This window comes from Neopelma chrysocephalum, unplaced genomic scaffold (assembly GCF_003984885.1).
Source record: "Neopelma chrysocephalum unplaced genomic scaffold, ASM398488v2 Primary Assembly neopelma1_96926, whole genome shotgun sequence".
Classification (NCBI taxonomy): Eukaryota; Metazoa; Chordata; class Aves; order Passeriformes; family Pipridae; genus Neopelma; species Neopelma chrysocephalum.
Genome location: NW_020925569.1, coordinates 1,125,505 through 1,141,475, shown reverse-complemented (window position 1 = coordinate 1,141,475; position 15,971 = coordinate 1,125,505). Strand labels below are relative to the sequence as shown.

The 15,971-nt window shown below is 40.4% G+C and overlaps 1 protein-coding gene across 2 annotated transcripts in view; it reads right to left on the bottom strand.

The window, feature by feature from the left end:
- The window catches only part of TJP2 (tight junction protein 2), a 51,302-nt gene extending 42,686 nt beyond the window's left edge, over window positions 1-8,616 (bottom strand). The window contains exon 1 of one of the 2 annotated variants that reach the window (XM_027670727.1): window positions 8,496-8,616. Coding sequence is in view for 1 of the 2 variants with exons in the window: in XM_027670726.1 (XP_027526527.1) it covers window positions 809-871 (63 nt within the window). In the remaining variant the exon portion in view is untranslated. Of the gene's footprint in view, window positions 1-808; window positions 997-8,495 lie in introns of those variants that run through there. The other variant, XM_027670726.1, reaches the window with a different exon arrangement.
- Between the last annotated feature and the right edge of the window lie 7,355 nt (window positions 8,617-15,971).

Below are 15,971 nucleotides of genomic sequence, written 5' to 3'. Positions count from 1 at the left end.
GAGGATACTTGGAGTACTAATTATTCTACAAGCAACAGAACAAAGTATGAGGCATAAATAAGTTGTATTTATGGCTTCCATCCACATTTTAGCGACGGTGAGGGAAATGACTACAGATAAATTCAGTTTCCTGCATGCTGGCACGCACACTACACGGTCCCTCCACTCCTGACAGATGCTGTGGTACTCCTAAGCGCTTCATAGCTACATTGATTACTGAAGTTCAGCAATTGACAGTATAAAAAGAAAATAAAAAAGCCGGGGCCAGGGCGAGGGAGAAGAGGACTTTCTTTATCAGACTCGGGAGTTTGTTCCTCCACAGAAACTAGAGTATTTTCGGTTAAAATACTGACTTGCCAGCATTTAAAATACAAAGGTACGTGTCGCCTTCTGGTGCCGCGGGAACCGGTCAGCACTGCGGAGGCCAGGCTGCCTCCCTGCTCCCATTTAACTGAAAAAACATGGGATTCCCCCGCGCTCGGCTCCAGCATTGTCTCAGCCAGCCCGAGCCGGTGGAAAGCGCGGAGCACACGCGCAGCCCACACTAAGCAGGTCCTCCCCCGGCTGACATGCGCGGCTTCTCCGCCCGAAGGGCGGGCGATCCCGGCGAGGCTCGGCAGTGTCGCCGCGGCCGCAGGTGAGTTACGCGGGTTGCAAATACCCCTGCACGTCGATGTTACTCGCGCCCCTCGTACAGTGCCACAGGTGCCCTCCCGCTGGCCCCCTGGGGGACACGGCCGGGACAGGGGGTGCCGGAAGGCGACCCCGACCGGCGGAGGAGCGCGGTGTGTGACGGGATGCTACCGACCTGCACCGCCCTCACCGTGGGCTCCCGCGGACCGCTCCCGGCGGAGCCCTGCGTCGCTCCCATAGTAACATCGCCAGCCCCGGGGGCTGGCGGTCAGTCCCAGTAGCCTCGGGAATGCTTTTCCCGCCTCCGCCTCCCGAGGGAACCGACCGGGCCGCTGGCGAGGGGCTGCGACGGAGCCCTGCGGGGCGACTGGAGCCCGGTAGGACAAAGCCGGCTCTGAGGAGCCCGCCACAGAGAGACTTTGTCCTGCCGGGGCCCGGCCGCCCCCGCCGCCAGCCAATCATGCCTGCAAGCGCCCCGGGGAGGCGAAGAAACATTTTCATTCTCCCTGGGAAGAAAAGAATTGTTATTCTCCATTTACAAAAATATTTCTTGTGTTCTTGCCCTTGGCAGCGGCCAGTAGCTGACGCCTGTCACTGGATAAACGGGAGCGATGGGGCGCGTGGCCCGAGCCGGTCAGCATTTCTGACATGAGGCTTTTGGGCAGTATCCATAGCACTGCTCTGTCAAACAGACATGCACCAGCAACATCCACCTTTTCTGTCTGTGTGTTTTTAGGAGGACGTGAATGTGAAGGCCCCCTCACAGCTGATGGATTCCTCAAATCTGCAGCCTTTGGTCAGGTTTCTTTACCACCATATAACAGCCTCTCCACATCAGTCTTGACAGTCAAAATGGCTGCTATTAATTCAGAGGTCAAATTGCTTGAATTTGGGGCTATAATTACATATGCTAAAAAAAGCACGTATTTGAGGTAGTTATTCTCAAGAGCTTGTAGAAATGCATGGTCACTAAAAGCACTAAGGAGGAGAAGATGGGCAAAAATTGAACCACACTTGTATTCAGAAATAAAGACTTCTTTCCCAGTGCTGCCGTCTTCCTGGATTTATACTATTTTGGGTGGATGAGGCAATACTTGAATCAACTCTTGGAAGGAAGAAACTAGAATGAGGACAAACTGTAAGGGAAGAGCTTTCTTAAAACAACAGTTAAAAAAAAAAGAATGCAAACAGCCTGTTACTTTGTTTAGCCTACCCTCAAATTTGAAGAGAGAAAAAGGCAGACAAATGCCAAATTGTGAACTTTGTTCTTTCATCTGGTCTTTCCTTTCAGTTAGTTTTACAAGTGAGTGATACCATACAACTTTTGCTGCAACACTAGCACTCTGGTGTATAACCACCTGGAAAAATGAAGCATAGGGGGCCAGGCTCCTCGCACACAAAGGATCCTGTGATAGCATCTGGCACCAAGAATTTCTCCATGAGACACAGCATGGCAAGGCCAAACAGCTGTCACTCTCCACACCAATGTGCACTTCTGTACACCTGTGCAATCTGGAGGCAACTTTCCAAAGAGCTAGCACTGGCTGGCAACATCATCATAGGATATTCCATCACAGCACCAGCAGAGAAATCCACTGTCCAGTACTTGTTGAAAAGACACAACACAATGAAAACAACATGATTTTGCTGCTGACAACTAGGTAGTTTTAGACGCAAGAAAAACTTCTGTTTTAAACTGGATGGCAATATACTTTTTCAAAAAGAGAATTTGTCAGACATGAGGTGGGACAGGGAAAGGAGAAGCCACTAGATCCCTGTGACTGCAGTCTCTTAACACATATACTGAGTTTCTAGCAGCATAAAGTATTGTACCAGCCTCCTGCAGCTGCTTCCTTCCACACAGGCTCTCAGAGAAGACAAAGAGCGAGCACTTGATTCTCCCACAAAACACTACCTCTTGAGGAGTGCAGGCAGTGCCAGGCAGAGCAATCTAAGGCCCCATATAAGGCCAAGGAAGATTATTTCTTGTTCCACACAAAACCTATGGCTTGACCTAAAGCCTCCTTTTGGCATGTTCTGTGACTTTATCAAAGCAATGAGGTATTATTACTAATAGAGGCTATACTTCCCCAAGATGTAGGGCAGCAACCAAGGTAAACACACTTAGCTAGCCTGAGGTAAGTCTAACAGAGATGCAGGAACTGACCCCAGTTATGCAAGCAAGATAGGCTGCTTTTCCGTCCCTTATCATGAATCACCATCTGGGAAGGGCCTATCAGTTTGTCTCCATTTAGTTTCCTGCAATAACAGATGGAAAATAATCCATGTGGTCTTATCAAAATATTTCCCATGTTTATCCACAAAATTTCTCACTTGTAAGAGGAGAGGACAGATATCCTTTCCTGCTTTGTTATTTCTCTTCCCAAACCAAACAGCTAACCTGCCATAATTAATAAATCCTCCAATACCAGCCTCCAAATGTGAGCACTAAGTGGCCTCTAGTGCTCATGCTTACACTAGAGCTTGGCCAAGGGCCCAGATGCCCACACTAATGCTATGGACTGATGTAACAATGAAGTAACAATTTCCAAGTTATTTATACTCCAATTTAAACACAGAGAACAAACTTTCAGACCTTTCAGGCCTGCTCTTTGACCAAGATGTCCTCCCAGGGTGGTTATGCAGGTAGGCCTTACGAGGGCAGGATGATGCCAACTAAACAAAAAATGGAAGGGTACAACATATCAGTGTAAACAGTGATGAGAGCTGCAGAAACTTCTCCGGCAGCTCAAGTTCCCATCTCCTGTGGCAGGAAAAGGGAGAACAGGTGCTCAATTCACCCAGCAGCTACTCCACAGGAGGACAGCATCTCCATTCTCTTCCCATGTAATCCAAAGGAAAACAAAACCAAACTCCTAAACTGCAGCTCAAAGAAGCACATTATTAAATATATAATTAGATATAACCTCTCCTGTCTCAGCTTTTCTTAAACACCACAAGACCCCTAAATGTGGATACAGAATACCTAGCCAAAATTCTTCTGGGACAGCAGAACAGTCAGAAGAGGGGCAGGAGCTCCAGACAAATGGTCTGATCTATCTATGCAGGTCCCTGAGCACTTTGAGTGTTTGGAGGCATTGCTGCATGCATGTTTCACTTATTAGTCTCCTTTTGAAATGGGAGGTGCAGGTCCAGTTGTAGTCAGTTCTGGAAGGGATACTGCATCATGAAGACTAAAGGCTGGGTACAAGCACCATGTCAAAATTACATGAGCTGGGCTATAAATGTGCAGCTCTGTCCTCTGCAGTGTTTAGGACCAGCTATTCTGCATGTGCAATAACTGTACAAAGCAGTATCATGTGCAGGGTATTTCATGAAATGTTATGTACGCATGCAGAAATTTTAAAATTAACGGAAAGATTAATTGGTGTTAACTTTAAGAAAAGCATGCAAATAACTTGCAGTGAACACATTTTCTGTTGAGATTTTCAGTTTAAGTAATCAAGGCAGACATTGTTTGCCTACAATCAGATTGAATCCATGGTCTGTGTAGCTCTAATTTAGAGAGATCACTTGCTGTAGAGTCTGAGTCATGCAAAACCTAGCACATATTCCATAAATTATCTAATGCTACTGTGAATGAAGCAGTTGTGCTGCTTCCAGCATCCACAGAGGGAACACCCATTTAACACTATGCTACAGAATGCAAATTTAAAACAAGCAGTTGCCTCTCACAGTTACTCCTGCCAACCACGTAAGGCTACTCAGCAACTTGCCTGCAGCCACCAAGATTTCTTACCATGTTGTGATTCAGGTTCTCTCTGCCTCCTCTCCACCATCAAGCCTTTTAACCTGCCCCTCTGACAATCAATTATTTTTCTGTTTCTTTAAATGTTAAAGTTCAATATTTGGTAGTGCTGCTGGACAGCATGGCAAACACAGGCAACTCCCTTAACAGCTGGGAACTGATTTCAGCAGGAGATACTGGGAGGCTGGTAGTCCAGTTGTTGAACTGTCTGAACAGAGGTATCAGTTTTGCTTTTGTTTTTAAGCAAGTGTTCATGATCCTGTGATGAGAGGCACTATAGAAGTTTCTAAAAATACCATGTTGCCAAACAGCCTTTCCCCCTTCCTGGCAATCTCTTTAGACTGCCATTTGTCATCAGCCTGCAAAACCACACAAATCAGTCAGCCCAGTCCTACTTAAATGATTCATAAATCCAATTACGTCCGGTTCTTTATATAGTAAGCTGGGCCCTAACAGATTCAACCTTCAGGATTAGAGGATGTGTAGGTAGCTGACCTCTGACTCTCAAACTGCTCAGGAGCTACATATGGTTCAAACACATAGCTCTACACTGGCGTTGTCACATGTATGGCACAGTAATCTTAATCTCTGTCTTGGGCAGACTGGAGAGGAGATGCCATGAGTACTATCTTAGCACTTGCTACCATGTGTAGAAGTAAGTCCAACAAAGGGTCACCAAGATGGTGGGGGCTGAAGCACTAACCCTGCAAGAGGAAGTGTGGCAGCTGGGTTTGTTTAGCCTGGAGGAAGGATGGCTTCAGGACAGTCAACAGCAGCCCATTGGTGCTGATGGGAGGAGACTGAAGAGATGCAGCCAGGTTCTCTTCAGTGATGCAAAGTAGATAGGAGACAATGGGCAAAAGTTCAAACAAAACAGGTTCTGATGTATATTAGGAGAAAAAATTTTCCCCATGAGGACAGACAAACCATGGACCCACTGCAGAGAAGTTCTACAGTCTGTGTTCTTGGAGGTTTTCAAACCCCAGCTGGGTAAAGCTCCATGCAACTTGTTGTGATCTCACAGCTGACCCTGTTTTGGGCACAAGATTGTACTAGAAACCACTTGAGGTCTCCTTCCACCTGTATTAGCCTGTCATTGTGAGGTTACTGCATGACTCAAGTGCCAGCGTAATGCAGCATGATGCAATCATTACCCTGCCCCTTGTCTCCACTTCCAAAGTACAGCTGATGATTATGAAACGTAAAGATTTTGGCATGCAGCTGCAGGATCTGGTCTGTTGGCCATCTCTGGTCTGGTGTAAGGATGAACAGCTATACACACTTTCCAGGTCTCAAAGCAGCAATTCTAAGGCTGTTATTTTAGAAAAGACAGATGTCCCCGGAAGAAACACAGAGTCCAACATAAACAGCATCTCACACTTCATACAGATCTTTGATGGGGTAATCAATAGTATAAAATCTTTTGTCACTCACTGGGCCACCTATTTTGATGTTCTCTAGATAACAGATATTTTTTATTTTTTTAAACCTAGACATACAGATTTACCTAGACACTCCAGATCAACAAAATTCAAAACATGATTTAGAGCAAGAAGCAGCACTGTTCTAAGTCAATCATAAACTCAATTTCAAGTTCATAAAAAATTTGAAACACTGTTAAATGCTGAACAACTAGGAACAACACTAGAGATACGAACAGTATGAAATACAGTAATATAGTCTATTTTTTCCTCAACAGTTTTGAAATATTAGTCACAGTTCTACTAGATCTCACACATTACAAATTTATTCTGCTAAACCCCAGAAGACTGCTTGTTTTGGTTATTGTTACTTTATTTGCAAAGAATATGCAAATTGGAAAATACAGATGTATAGCAGATTTAACAGTGTATATAAAGCAGCATGAGAATATGCAGAAGTGTTTGATAACAGTTAATAAAAATCACAGCTGGGAGAATAAGAAATACAGTCTGCTTGCTCTAAACGCATTTTCATCTGTGCAATGTTCTAAACTACACCGGAGTGTCTTGAAAATTACACTGGTACAGCAAGCAAATGAAATAGTTTGACCCACTGCTAAGGAGTAGAACAGGGATTTAACACTGACTTTACCTAAATACCCACCACTCCCTTCTTCTACAGACTGTGGAAATTAAACCAACTTTCTTTGGCATAAGCACTTCGACCTCTATCAGTTTAAGAAGCTACAAAAGATAGTACTGTTATTCTAAAGAATGAAATAACAGTGTAGTTTAAACAGATCCAAACCACACAAATGTGTACTGTTTTTCTCCTCGAACATCATAAAAAAGTGTGTATCAACACCTGAAAAGAAATCTCTTCCCTAGCCCCAGCTTGTTCATTTTAAACAGCAGGCACATTAAGCATATTCTGTTTGAACACTGATTTTGCGTACATCTCATTTCCTTCTTCTCTTCTCCATGTTTCTTGACTGCTCCTGACAAGGTTGTGAAACAATCCTCCGCTTTTAGCAATTTATCTGCCTTCCCTCACTAGAAGTCAAACCCTACAACATCAAAAACTTTACAACGGTAATCAACTGTGATGGCTTAAATTAATTAAGACAAAGCAATGAAGAAAACAAAGATCCCATTCTCATGGAGATCATTATGCTTATTAAAAACAAGCAAATGAATAAACAGAATGCACAAGATGGAAAACATGCAAAAATGTGTTACTTTTTCTGATACAGGGGTTAATTTAAAAGACAAAGTTCCAGATAGCAGTTCTTCAGCCAAGTTAGATCTCTAGAGCACTAAAACTATGCTTCAAAGATCTGCCCCTCCCCATCCTATTTTTACTAAGGCAAGCATCCTGCTGATGAGCTTATTAAGAAACAAAGCATCTCTGCTTCCCTGTTCAGTAACAGCAAGGTCCCAGCTAGGGTACCATGCCCACTTTTGGTTACTGTTTTTCAGGAATGATTGAAGTGAGCTGGCAAGAGTCCAAGGGAGAACAGTGAGAGCAATCATCATGGAGAAAGCACATGGACACAGCCATCCCAGGCATTCACTCGCCAGTTCTACAACTCCTACGAATTCACAGACAAGATGGCTGGATGCATCTTTTAAGGCATCTTGATCTTGTGGATACATGGTTCTGGAGTTTCTTTTGCTAAGAGTTGAACTTGCAACTATCCATGTTCCCTGATGTAAGGTTTCCATACCATATCCTTGAAAGTTTTTATTTTAAGGAACATGTTAGAGTCTGCTGGAGACCTCAGTTGAGACATTCCTGCGTAGCTATGTGTCGCTGATATCATATTTTCCTCACTCCCAGAGCACTGAACAGATGAGTAGCTTTGGTTAAGTATGTCACATATTAGAAAGACAGGACAACTAATATCCACATTTCCAAGTAAATAACTAAAGCAGCAATAGCTATTCATCTCAAAACTGAAAGATAAGTCAATTACAGTTTTGGAACACATCGGCATAACAACTTTTTCCTCTTAATATTTTAATCTGTTAATGACTTACAAAAACAAGCTAAGCATGTTCGATTGACACATAAAACTAAGGATGCTTTTTATACTCCTTTTAGAAGCACTTCAGAAAAGGTTTCAAAAGCAAGGTTAATATGCCAAAAGGATTATATTTACCTTAATGATGTACTATAAGAAAATATGCAGCAAAACAACTCTCCCTGTGTGTGGCTATTCTGTTTCCCAGGACTGAGTCACTGAGCAATCCCCATTAATATTACCCTCTGTGCTTAAAGTAATTTATTTATCCCCAAGTCCATGCTAAATATTTATATTTGCTGAATCTTCATAGATTAAATCAATTATTTACCAATGTTTAGCTAAGAATTGAACTAGTACAGGCCTGTACATTATTATTTGCATAACTTTATCAGAGTTCATTGCAGAAGCCTCTCTTCTTCTGAAGGCCTGTTGTACATCATCAAGAGATTGTGCATGTAATAATTTTAAATTGCTTTGGGAATCCAAAATAACTAGTTCTGACTTCATTGTATTACTCTAGTAAGTATAGTTTCTTAAAACCTTGTAAAATCATAGCTAAAAAAATATACATTTTAGCTAGCATATGACAAGAATACATAATTTTAAACTAATGGCTAACTCTAACTGATGCAACTAGACTAGTACCTTGGGAGGAATGATGGTTTTTGAGTGTCTCTGTCTACTTGCTGTGCGATGCTTTGGGCCTGATGTACAGCTGTGCTCCCAGTCCCATGCACAAGGAGATGGCAGTGCAGTAGTTTGCTCCCTGAAAAACAAAGTTTCATTTAAGTCACAACCACATAAGTGTGACTATGAAGCCTGGAATATGGAAGTCCTAGAGACAAAGAGGATATAAAATATACTTCCCTGATTAGTTTGGTATGCTTTAGCTTCCCTAGCAATCAAGTAGAAACAGTGCTTGAAAAATGGAGATACTCAGCAATAGTTACACTTGCAGCAAGACTACAAACTTCAACTCGGACTGTCCCTCAGCAGGCATCCATGCAAGCGTGCACACAAAGCAACCCAACCTAATAGGGTACAGACAGGAAGCTGCATATAGTCACTGTGTTGCACAGGTCCTCTCCACAAGCCATCTCGCTTTTCGTTTCAATTTAGGTTTAGTCTGATTGCTTAGCTTGCACAAGAGTGTACAAAGTGAAGCTGGTAACAGCATTGTATCTGGAGCAAAACCTCAGTAACAATGGGCTACATGCACTCCAGTGCCACCAGTTGGTAACAACTTCAGTTGCAAAATGATAGGAAAGAAACAATTCCCAATGTCATTTTCTATCCTCCTTCCCTTGATCAACAGGTTTTAGCTACCCTTCTTGGGCACAAATAGCATGTTAGCTTCCATTCAGCACCCCTATCACAGGGATCCACTCTTCCTCTCCTTGACCCCTTGTCCTAGTCCTTGATTATCCTGTGTAGGAAAACAGAAAATGAATGGTTTAACTAAGATGAAGGAGAAACTTTTGACAGGAATAGAAACAGAAGCCAGTGGTTAGTTAGGGTTTGTTGGTGGCTTTTTTTTTTTTCCAAGAAAACCAACCCACAACTTGACAATTTTCATTCTTCTTTCTCAAAGAACATTTTTCCAAAGTGTTCCATCTTCTAAGAAGGATGTAACCAGACTTCCCTAGGAAAGTATATTAGCCATAGTTTTAACAGGTTTGGGTTTGTTTGGTTGTTTTGGTTTCCCCCCCCCCTTTAATGTACAGATATTTTTTCATTCTGGTTAATACTCCACTAGCCATTTCTAGATAGCAGGAGAGCCATAAGAAAGACACTGAAAGAATTCTGCAGAACTTCCCCAACTGTCTCCAAGTCTACACCAAGTGTTGATGTGTCTTGTGTGTGGTATCCACCTTTTCTTTAGCACAAATGTAAGGAGGTCACAGGTTCAAAAAAGCAAACTTAACACTTCTAAGATATTCTTAAAAATACATTTGGTCTCAGATTAACTTTTTAAAAACTGCAACAATGAAAGCACCTGCCAGACATCACGCTGTGAAAGTAGAAGGTGATTTTCCCCGCTCTCCTTACTTTTCCAGCATAAAAGCATCTTTCTAAAACTAAACTACTGTTTTAAATCAAGGCATGATTTCGGAAATCACAGAACAAAAAGATGCTTAATATGAGTTTATGTGATGACCAAAGAGCAACACGGGCTATGCTGTGCATTATGAACAAACATCAGCTTTACTGTTCCAGGCTCTGCACAAAATACTATTCTGGAGCCTGCAGAAAAGTCACACAAGCAAGCTAAGCCAACTATCAATGCTGTCATAATTTTCTGTCTATGTGAAGATGCCAAAAGTTATAAAAATCAAACTTACCTTTGTAACATCTTTGATATTAAAATGTAAATTAATATCTTAGCAAAATAACGTATTTGCCTTTCCTGTTTTCTTTTCCACCTTAGTCTGAGTTTTTAAGCAGAATTTTTATAACTTTCAAGCAATGGCTCTGGAGCTAGCATCACACTGTAATGCTTTTTTTCATTTTAAAATATGATTAAGAAAAATAAAGAGAATGTTTAATTGTGCACCTGAATTTGTGCAGTGAGGAGCTGACAGATAAGGATTCTATATAACTCTATATTCATTATTAGGTTTTGGAAAGTGTTTCATTATGTTACTTTTTTTTCCTATAAACACATACACACACACTTTTAAAGCATCTTTTTTTATATGAATGTGACAGAGTACCTCTAGAAGCTCAGTGATAAGCTGATAACAGCAAAGTGAGTTATTAATCTGCTTATTCCAGTTGTATAAAATAAGCAGCCTGGAGCTACAAAAAGAACAACACTTTTTTTCATCAACTTGGTTTACTTGGCCACAATTTCTGGTTACCAAACTTTAGTTTCCTGAAAGTTTTCATTAAAACATAAAAGATATCCCTATTACAGTCCAATGACAAAAGCTTTTCTGCTTTTCTGAAACTATTGGAATGGCAAATCCAAACATAATCAAAATACATCTTAACCAGCCTGAAATTCCAAGTGTGTACAACAATCACATTAACTAAACCTCTCCCTGAAAGTAGGGAGATGTCCGATTAAGAATGCTGGAAATAAAAACAAATTTTAACAGGGTAATGTATTTTGTACTTTGATCCTGACTAACACTCAGTAGTAGATCAAAGCCAAGCAGTCACAATTACAAAAGAAAAAATAATGGACATTACAGAGAACAAGTTTCATTTTTAGAGGGCTTGGTTCAATCTGTTACTCTGGACAAAATAACCTTCTTCAAAACTACGAGGAATTCTTCAAGAATGTATCACTACTTTTCAAAGCAGCTTCTCAAAATATCATGAGCAAATGTACTATTTTATTAAGATGTAAAAAGTGGCTGCAAAATTCAAAGAGATTGACATGGAACAATCAAAGGAAGTCACAGTCTAGGACACTCCACTGTCCTATGTCTAAATACACTGTACTGAGAATCCCTTTAAATGGGTAGGTGTTTAACAAAAAGCCCTCATTAACACTACTCCTGAAATTTGGGACCAACTTGAAATATACTTGTACTGATAAAAGGCAGGAAAACATTTGCATCAATGTATTTTCTAGACTAGTTTTTGTGATTTTGGTGATAGATCTGAAAAAAACCTATAAAAATCATGTGGTACACATGTTTAGTTGTTTAGTTTAGTTTAGTTGTTTTTACTATTGCTACCACCATTAAAGAAAGCACTTGTGTGGAAAAATTACAGGATAAATTTGAATTCAGTTACAGCCAGTCACAGTTATACACTCAAGTTTTATTTTAAAGTCTTGCTTACACAGAACTATTCCAAACCAGTGGAAATATACTACATGGTCTTGAACAAAAGGCTCTCACATTTTTTACTCCTCAGGCATGTCTGAAACAAGGTGACAGCATTCTGTTGTAGTATAAAAATAAAAGAGATTAGAAAGACTGTGAAGACACCCTTCCATCCACCACACATTCCATGTCCGTGACATGCTACTCATACAGGGGCAGGTGAGAGAGAATGACAATCCCATTTTCCACACAATGTAAGTTTTTGGCGGAAACAGTTATGAACAGAAAGATTTTTGCAAAGCCTAGTACTCAAGTTGTGTGGTACAAGAAAGCTCTCCAGATTGTTTTTAAGAAAATCAGAAAAACCATCTTGTAGAAAAACAGTATTCCTAAGCATGATGAACTCCTGCTTCGTAGCAGAGAAGTTGCAGACACAGAAAAAAGTGTTTTTCTTCTCCCGTTTTAGAAACTGCATGTTCTCTGATGGACAAAAATTAAAACATGCGTATTTTTAAATGGAGGAGGGGGAACACACACATACACACATGATATGAAGTGCAAGTAATAAATACAAAATAACCATTTCATTTTTGTTCTGATGAGTATACACATTTATACTTTCTATTCTTCAGCAAACTCCTGATTTAGAAATAGCACCTTCCCCTACTTATTCTACTAGCCAAGGACTGGTAGTACACAGAAATCTCTAATGAAACCTTTAATTTTAACCACAACTGCTGAAGGTATAGAACTTGGAAGTTACAAAAAAAGATTACCTGTTTTATGAATAACTCTTCTCTTTCTGATTACAAGTTTTAAAAATGCGTGATTCAAGGTGAGGAGTTTTTCCCATAGTTACACACTGATTGCTTTTTAACACTTACCCTGGATGTTGCCACAGATTTGCATGTCTACCTTCAGGAAGTAGCTCCCTCTTGTTAAGGGGAGTAATACCTATTGCTGCTTCTAAAATAGTTATGTATTTCTTGTACCGCATCCTGCCTTTCTCATGGGTTCCACCAGGCTAAGTTATCATCCGAACGCAGATGCTGCAACTGAAGTCATGTCTCTTCATCTATCTGAATTGCTCCTTTTTAAAACATGCTGCAAGTTTGAAGCATAAATATAATGCTTTTCTCTTTCTCCCAGGACAGATCGCAAGGGAGAGAGAGAATCCAAAGAAAAACTCGTACCAGATTCTGCAAAACGTCATTGTTACATAATTCGATCTTTGAATAAGACACTAACGAAAATGATTGAAGAGACAATCAGTTCTAAGCCTGGCCGGATAATGCACACTCTCCAATTGACTAATCCTTTGCTAAATCTCTGCTGTCTATAATCTTTCAACTGCTAATGGAGCACTAGGTAACTTCTCTGTCAAATCCATCCAGGGAATAAAGGAGATCTGCACAGAAAACTTGACACCATTTTAGACAGCAACAGATGAAAATAGCTTTTGCCTTAACTTTTCTCACCAAAAAAGCTCTGTACATTGGAAGTGTCACAAGGGATTTATCTCATATACTCAGAAAAGGCATAGAGAAACCCTTCCTTACGTGGCTTGTGCAGAATTAAGAAAGCTAGAGACTGACATTATGATGCCAGAAGCCACATCCCATGCCAAAATTGTTCTAGCAATGAGGTAAGTACCTTTGTGTGCCAAAGACTTCAGGTATGAACTACAAAGGTGGAGACAGATGTACGTGTTGAAAGAAGTATCAGTGATATATCGGAAACACTATAGTACTGTCAAATTGCAATGTTCAGGGATGTACTTGATTGCAAAACTAAGGAAATGTTGTTGTAATGCTTCTTAGATAGTAAGAAATGAATGCTTATGTATATATACTTACATATATATATCTTATGCACTTACGCAGTAATAGAGATAAAATGTAGAAAGAGCAGATGTCACAGGAAGACTGAAGCCTTGAGCCACAACTCTGTCTGTAAACTGTGCATTTTAGTTATTCCAGTATTATTAGCCATGTCTGTATTTCTGATGGGGTGACTTCACATCACATGCTACTTATTTAGAAGCCAAGATGAAAACTGCTAATTTTCATTCCTTTACTGTAAAATATTCAGCTCTTAGCAACAAGATTTGTGTAACTATTTCCAGATCCTACATTACTTAAAATCCTGCATTACCCATATTTGGTCTTTAATATTCACTCACATTTGGAGGTTATATTAACACATGCACATACTGAACTCTCTCAAGTTAGTACTAAATAGTAATCTACAGGACTGATCTAAGAAGAGCAAAATAAAATCAAGCATCTTTTAGATTCAGGGAGTACCACTACAACTGTCAGAATTTAAAAATTAGTTTTCACCTACCTAGTTGCATGCTGATAAGAAGTATGCAGTCTGAAATTTTTGATGTGTTAAGAGAAATAATATATTAAAACCACATGAATTAAATTAAGCAAAAAATTACTTCTCCAGGTCAAAAAAAAAAAATCACTTACCTACAACTTTAAACATCTGTATGCAAAGCAATAAGAAGCTTAGGAAAGCAGAGTACTACTAGAAGCCTGCAAGCACAGCAAACGTCATTAAGCCTGCACGCATCCTGACTTCTGATAGCTTTGGCAGCTCTGTCGTAAAGGCAGTACTGACAAGGAAAAGACAAGACAAGAAGTGAGCAGTTTTTGACAATTCCAGTTTTTAAGAACCTTCGGACTGTAGCACTCCATGACAATATTCTGTTTTACTTAAAAGCAGAAATGTTTTGATAAAATCCAATCTTCCCTCAAAGCTGGCTTTGTTAGCAACTTCAGTATTACCACACTTTCTCCTACAAAGTTTTGGTACTTTTTTCTATCCATCCTCTTCCCTTATCACTTTTTAAACTCTAAACTTTCCCCTTATAGATCTAAGAAACAGTTCTTACAAAAACTTCCCCAAAGTACTTTTCAAAGCCAGTCTTATGCAAAGTCTAAAAAGCTTCTAGTGCAGTTCTGGTCCATCTTTTGTCTCTTTGGGCAAAGGCAATTAATTACGACTAGAAAAGGAGCCCCATGACCAGTCTTGTACACAGAGAAGCCAAGCACACGTAATAAGTACAAGTTACTCCCAAGTACTGCTTTCGGTTAAACAGTGCGTGAAATCTCCAGGTATCTAGAGGGAGTAAGACTGACTCACAGTTTATCAACTTCCTTCAACTTTATTTGGAAACAGAAATTCAAAGCTGCTAGTACATGCATTGTTAGTGAAGGATGGTTTTTGCAGAGCAAACAAAAAATCTCAAACATACCTTCACACATTGTTTCCTGTTGGGGAGTTATCATCCACTCCCCCTTTTCTGTCTTTGTATTTTTCCAGGAAGAACAGAAACCAAATTTTTTTTGGAGGAAAACAGTTTTCCTAACTGGGAACATACAAGTGATGGCTTGGAAACTACAGCATATTCCTGGGAACGGGGAAAGAATGACAGAGCTTTTTTCTCCACTAAAGAAACATTTATGAGATCAAAGCAAAAGCTTCCTTTTGCTCTAATCCTCAACAGAATGAAAACAGTCATACTCCCTTAATTAGATGTAGAACATCATGTAAACTGATGACAGAAGCATGATCACATCTTCAGTCTCTTCAGACCCAACCACAAAAGAGACAACCATTGCCCAACACAGCCACAAATTACTTTCCATCTTGGGAAAGTAACAAAATCCTGTTCTTTCTCATCTCTCAACAAAAATCTGTGGAAGGCTACAGATCAAAGGATTCTCTTATGAAGAGAGCAAAGAAACAAGAGTCTCTTCCTACATGCTGTTGCTCAGGTGACAAGAACAACTATGACAGATAATTTTTAAACTTCCAGAACATACATGTGTTTTGTTTGGGCCATATAGCTAAGACATAGCTAGAAATACAACCAGCACACATGTAAAGCTTGATCTGTTGAAAAAATCTTGAGGTAAAGGAGCATTGAAGATCAGACTGGGAGTGTGGGGGGCAGGAGTAGTTTCACGGAAAGAGAAGGACTTGGAAACTTCTTTTACACCGCATCATGGACTGCAGTTGGTTTTAGCCCCTCCTTAGAGATCGCCTGTTCCCTGAACAGTCCATATGTTCCTGGAGATTCTCAGAATCAGCTTATACAAAGTTGTGCTAAGGAGGCTAGAGACACCAGTAGTCAAATCTTCTGGCTATAAAGCAGAGCTAGATGATGAAGCAGATGTTCAATAGAGAGTACAAGCCAGACGACGGACAGCCTTGTTGTTAGGGATGACATGCAGGAGAGATTTAATGGGTTTTCTCTAATGTCTAAAAAAACCAACCAAAATCTAACAAGGCAAAGCAAATAACAAATACCTTCAACAAAAATGTAAAC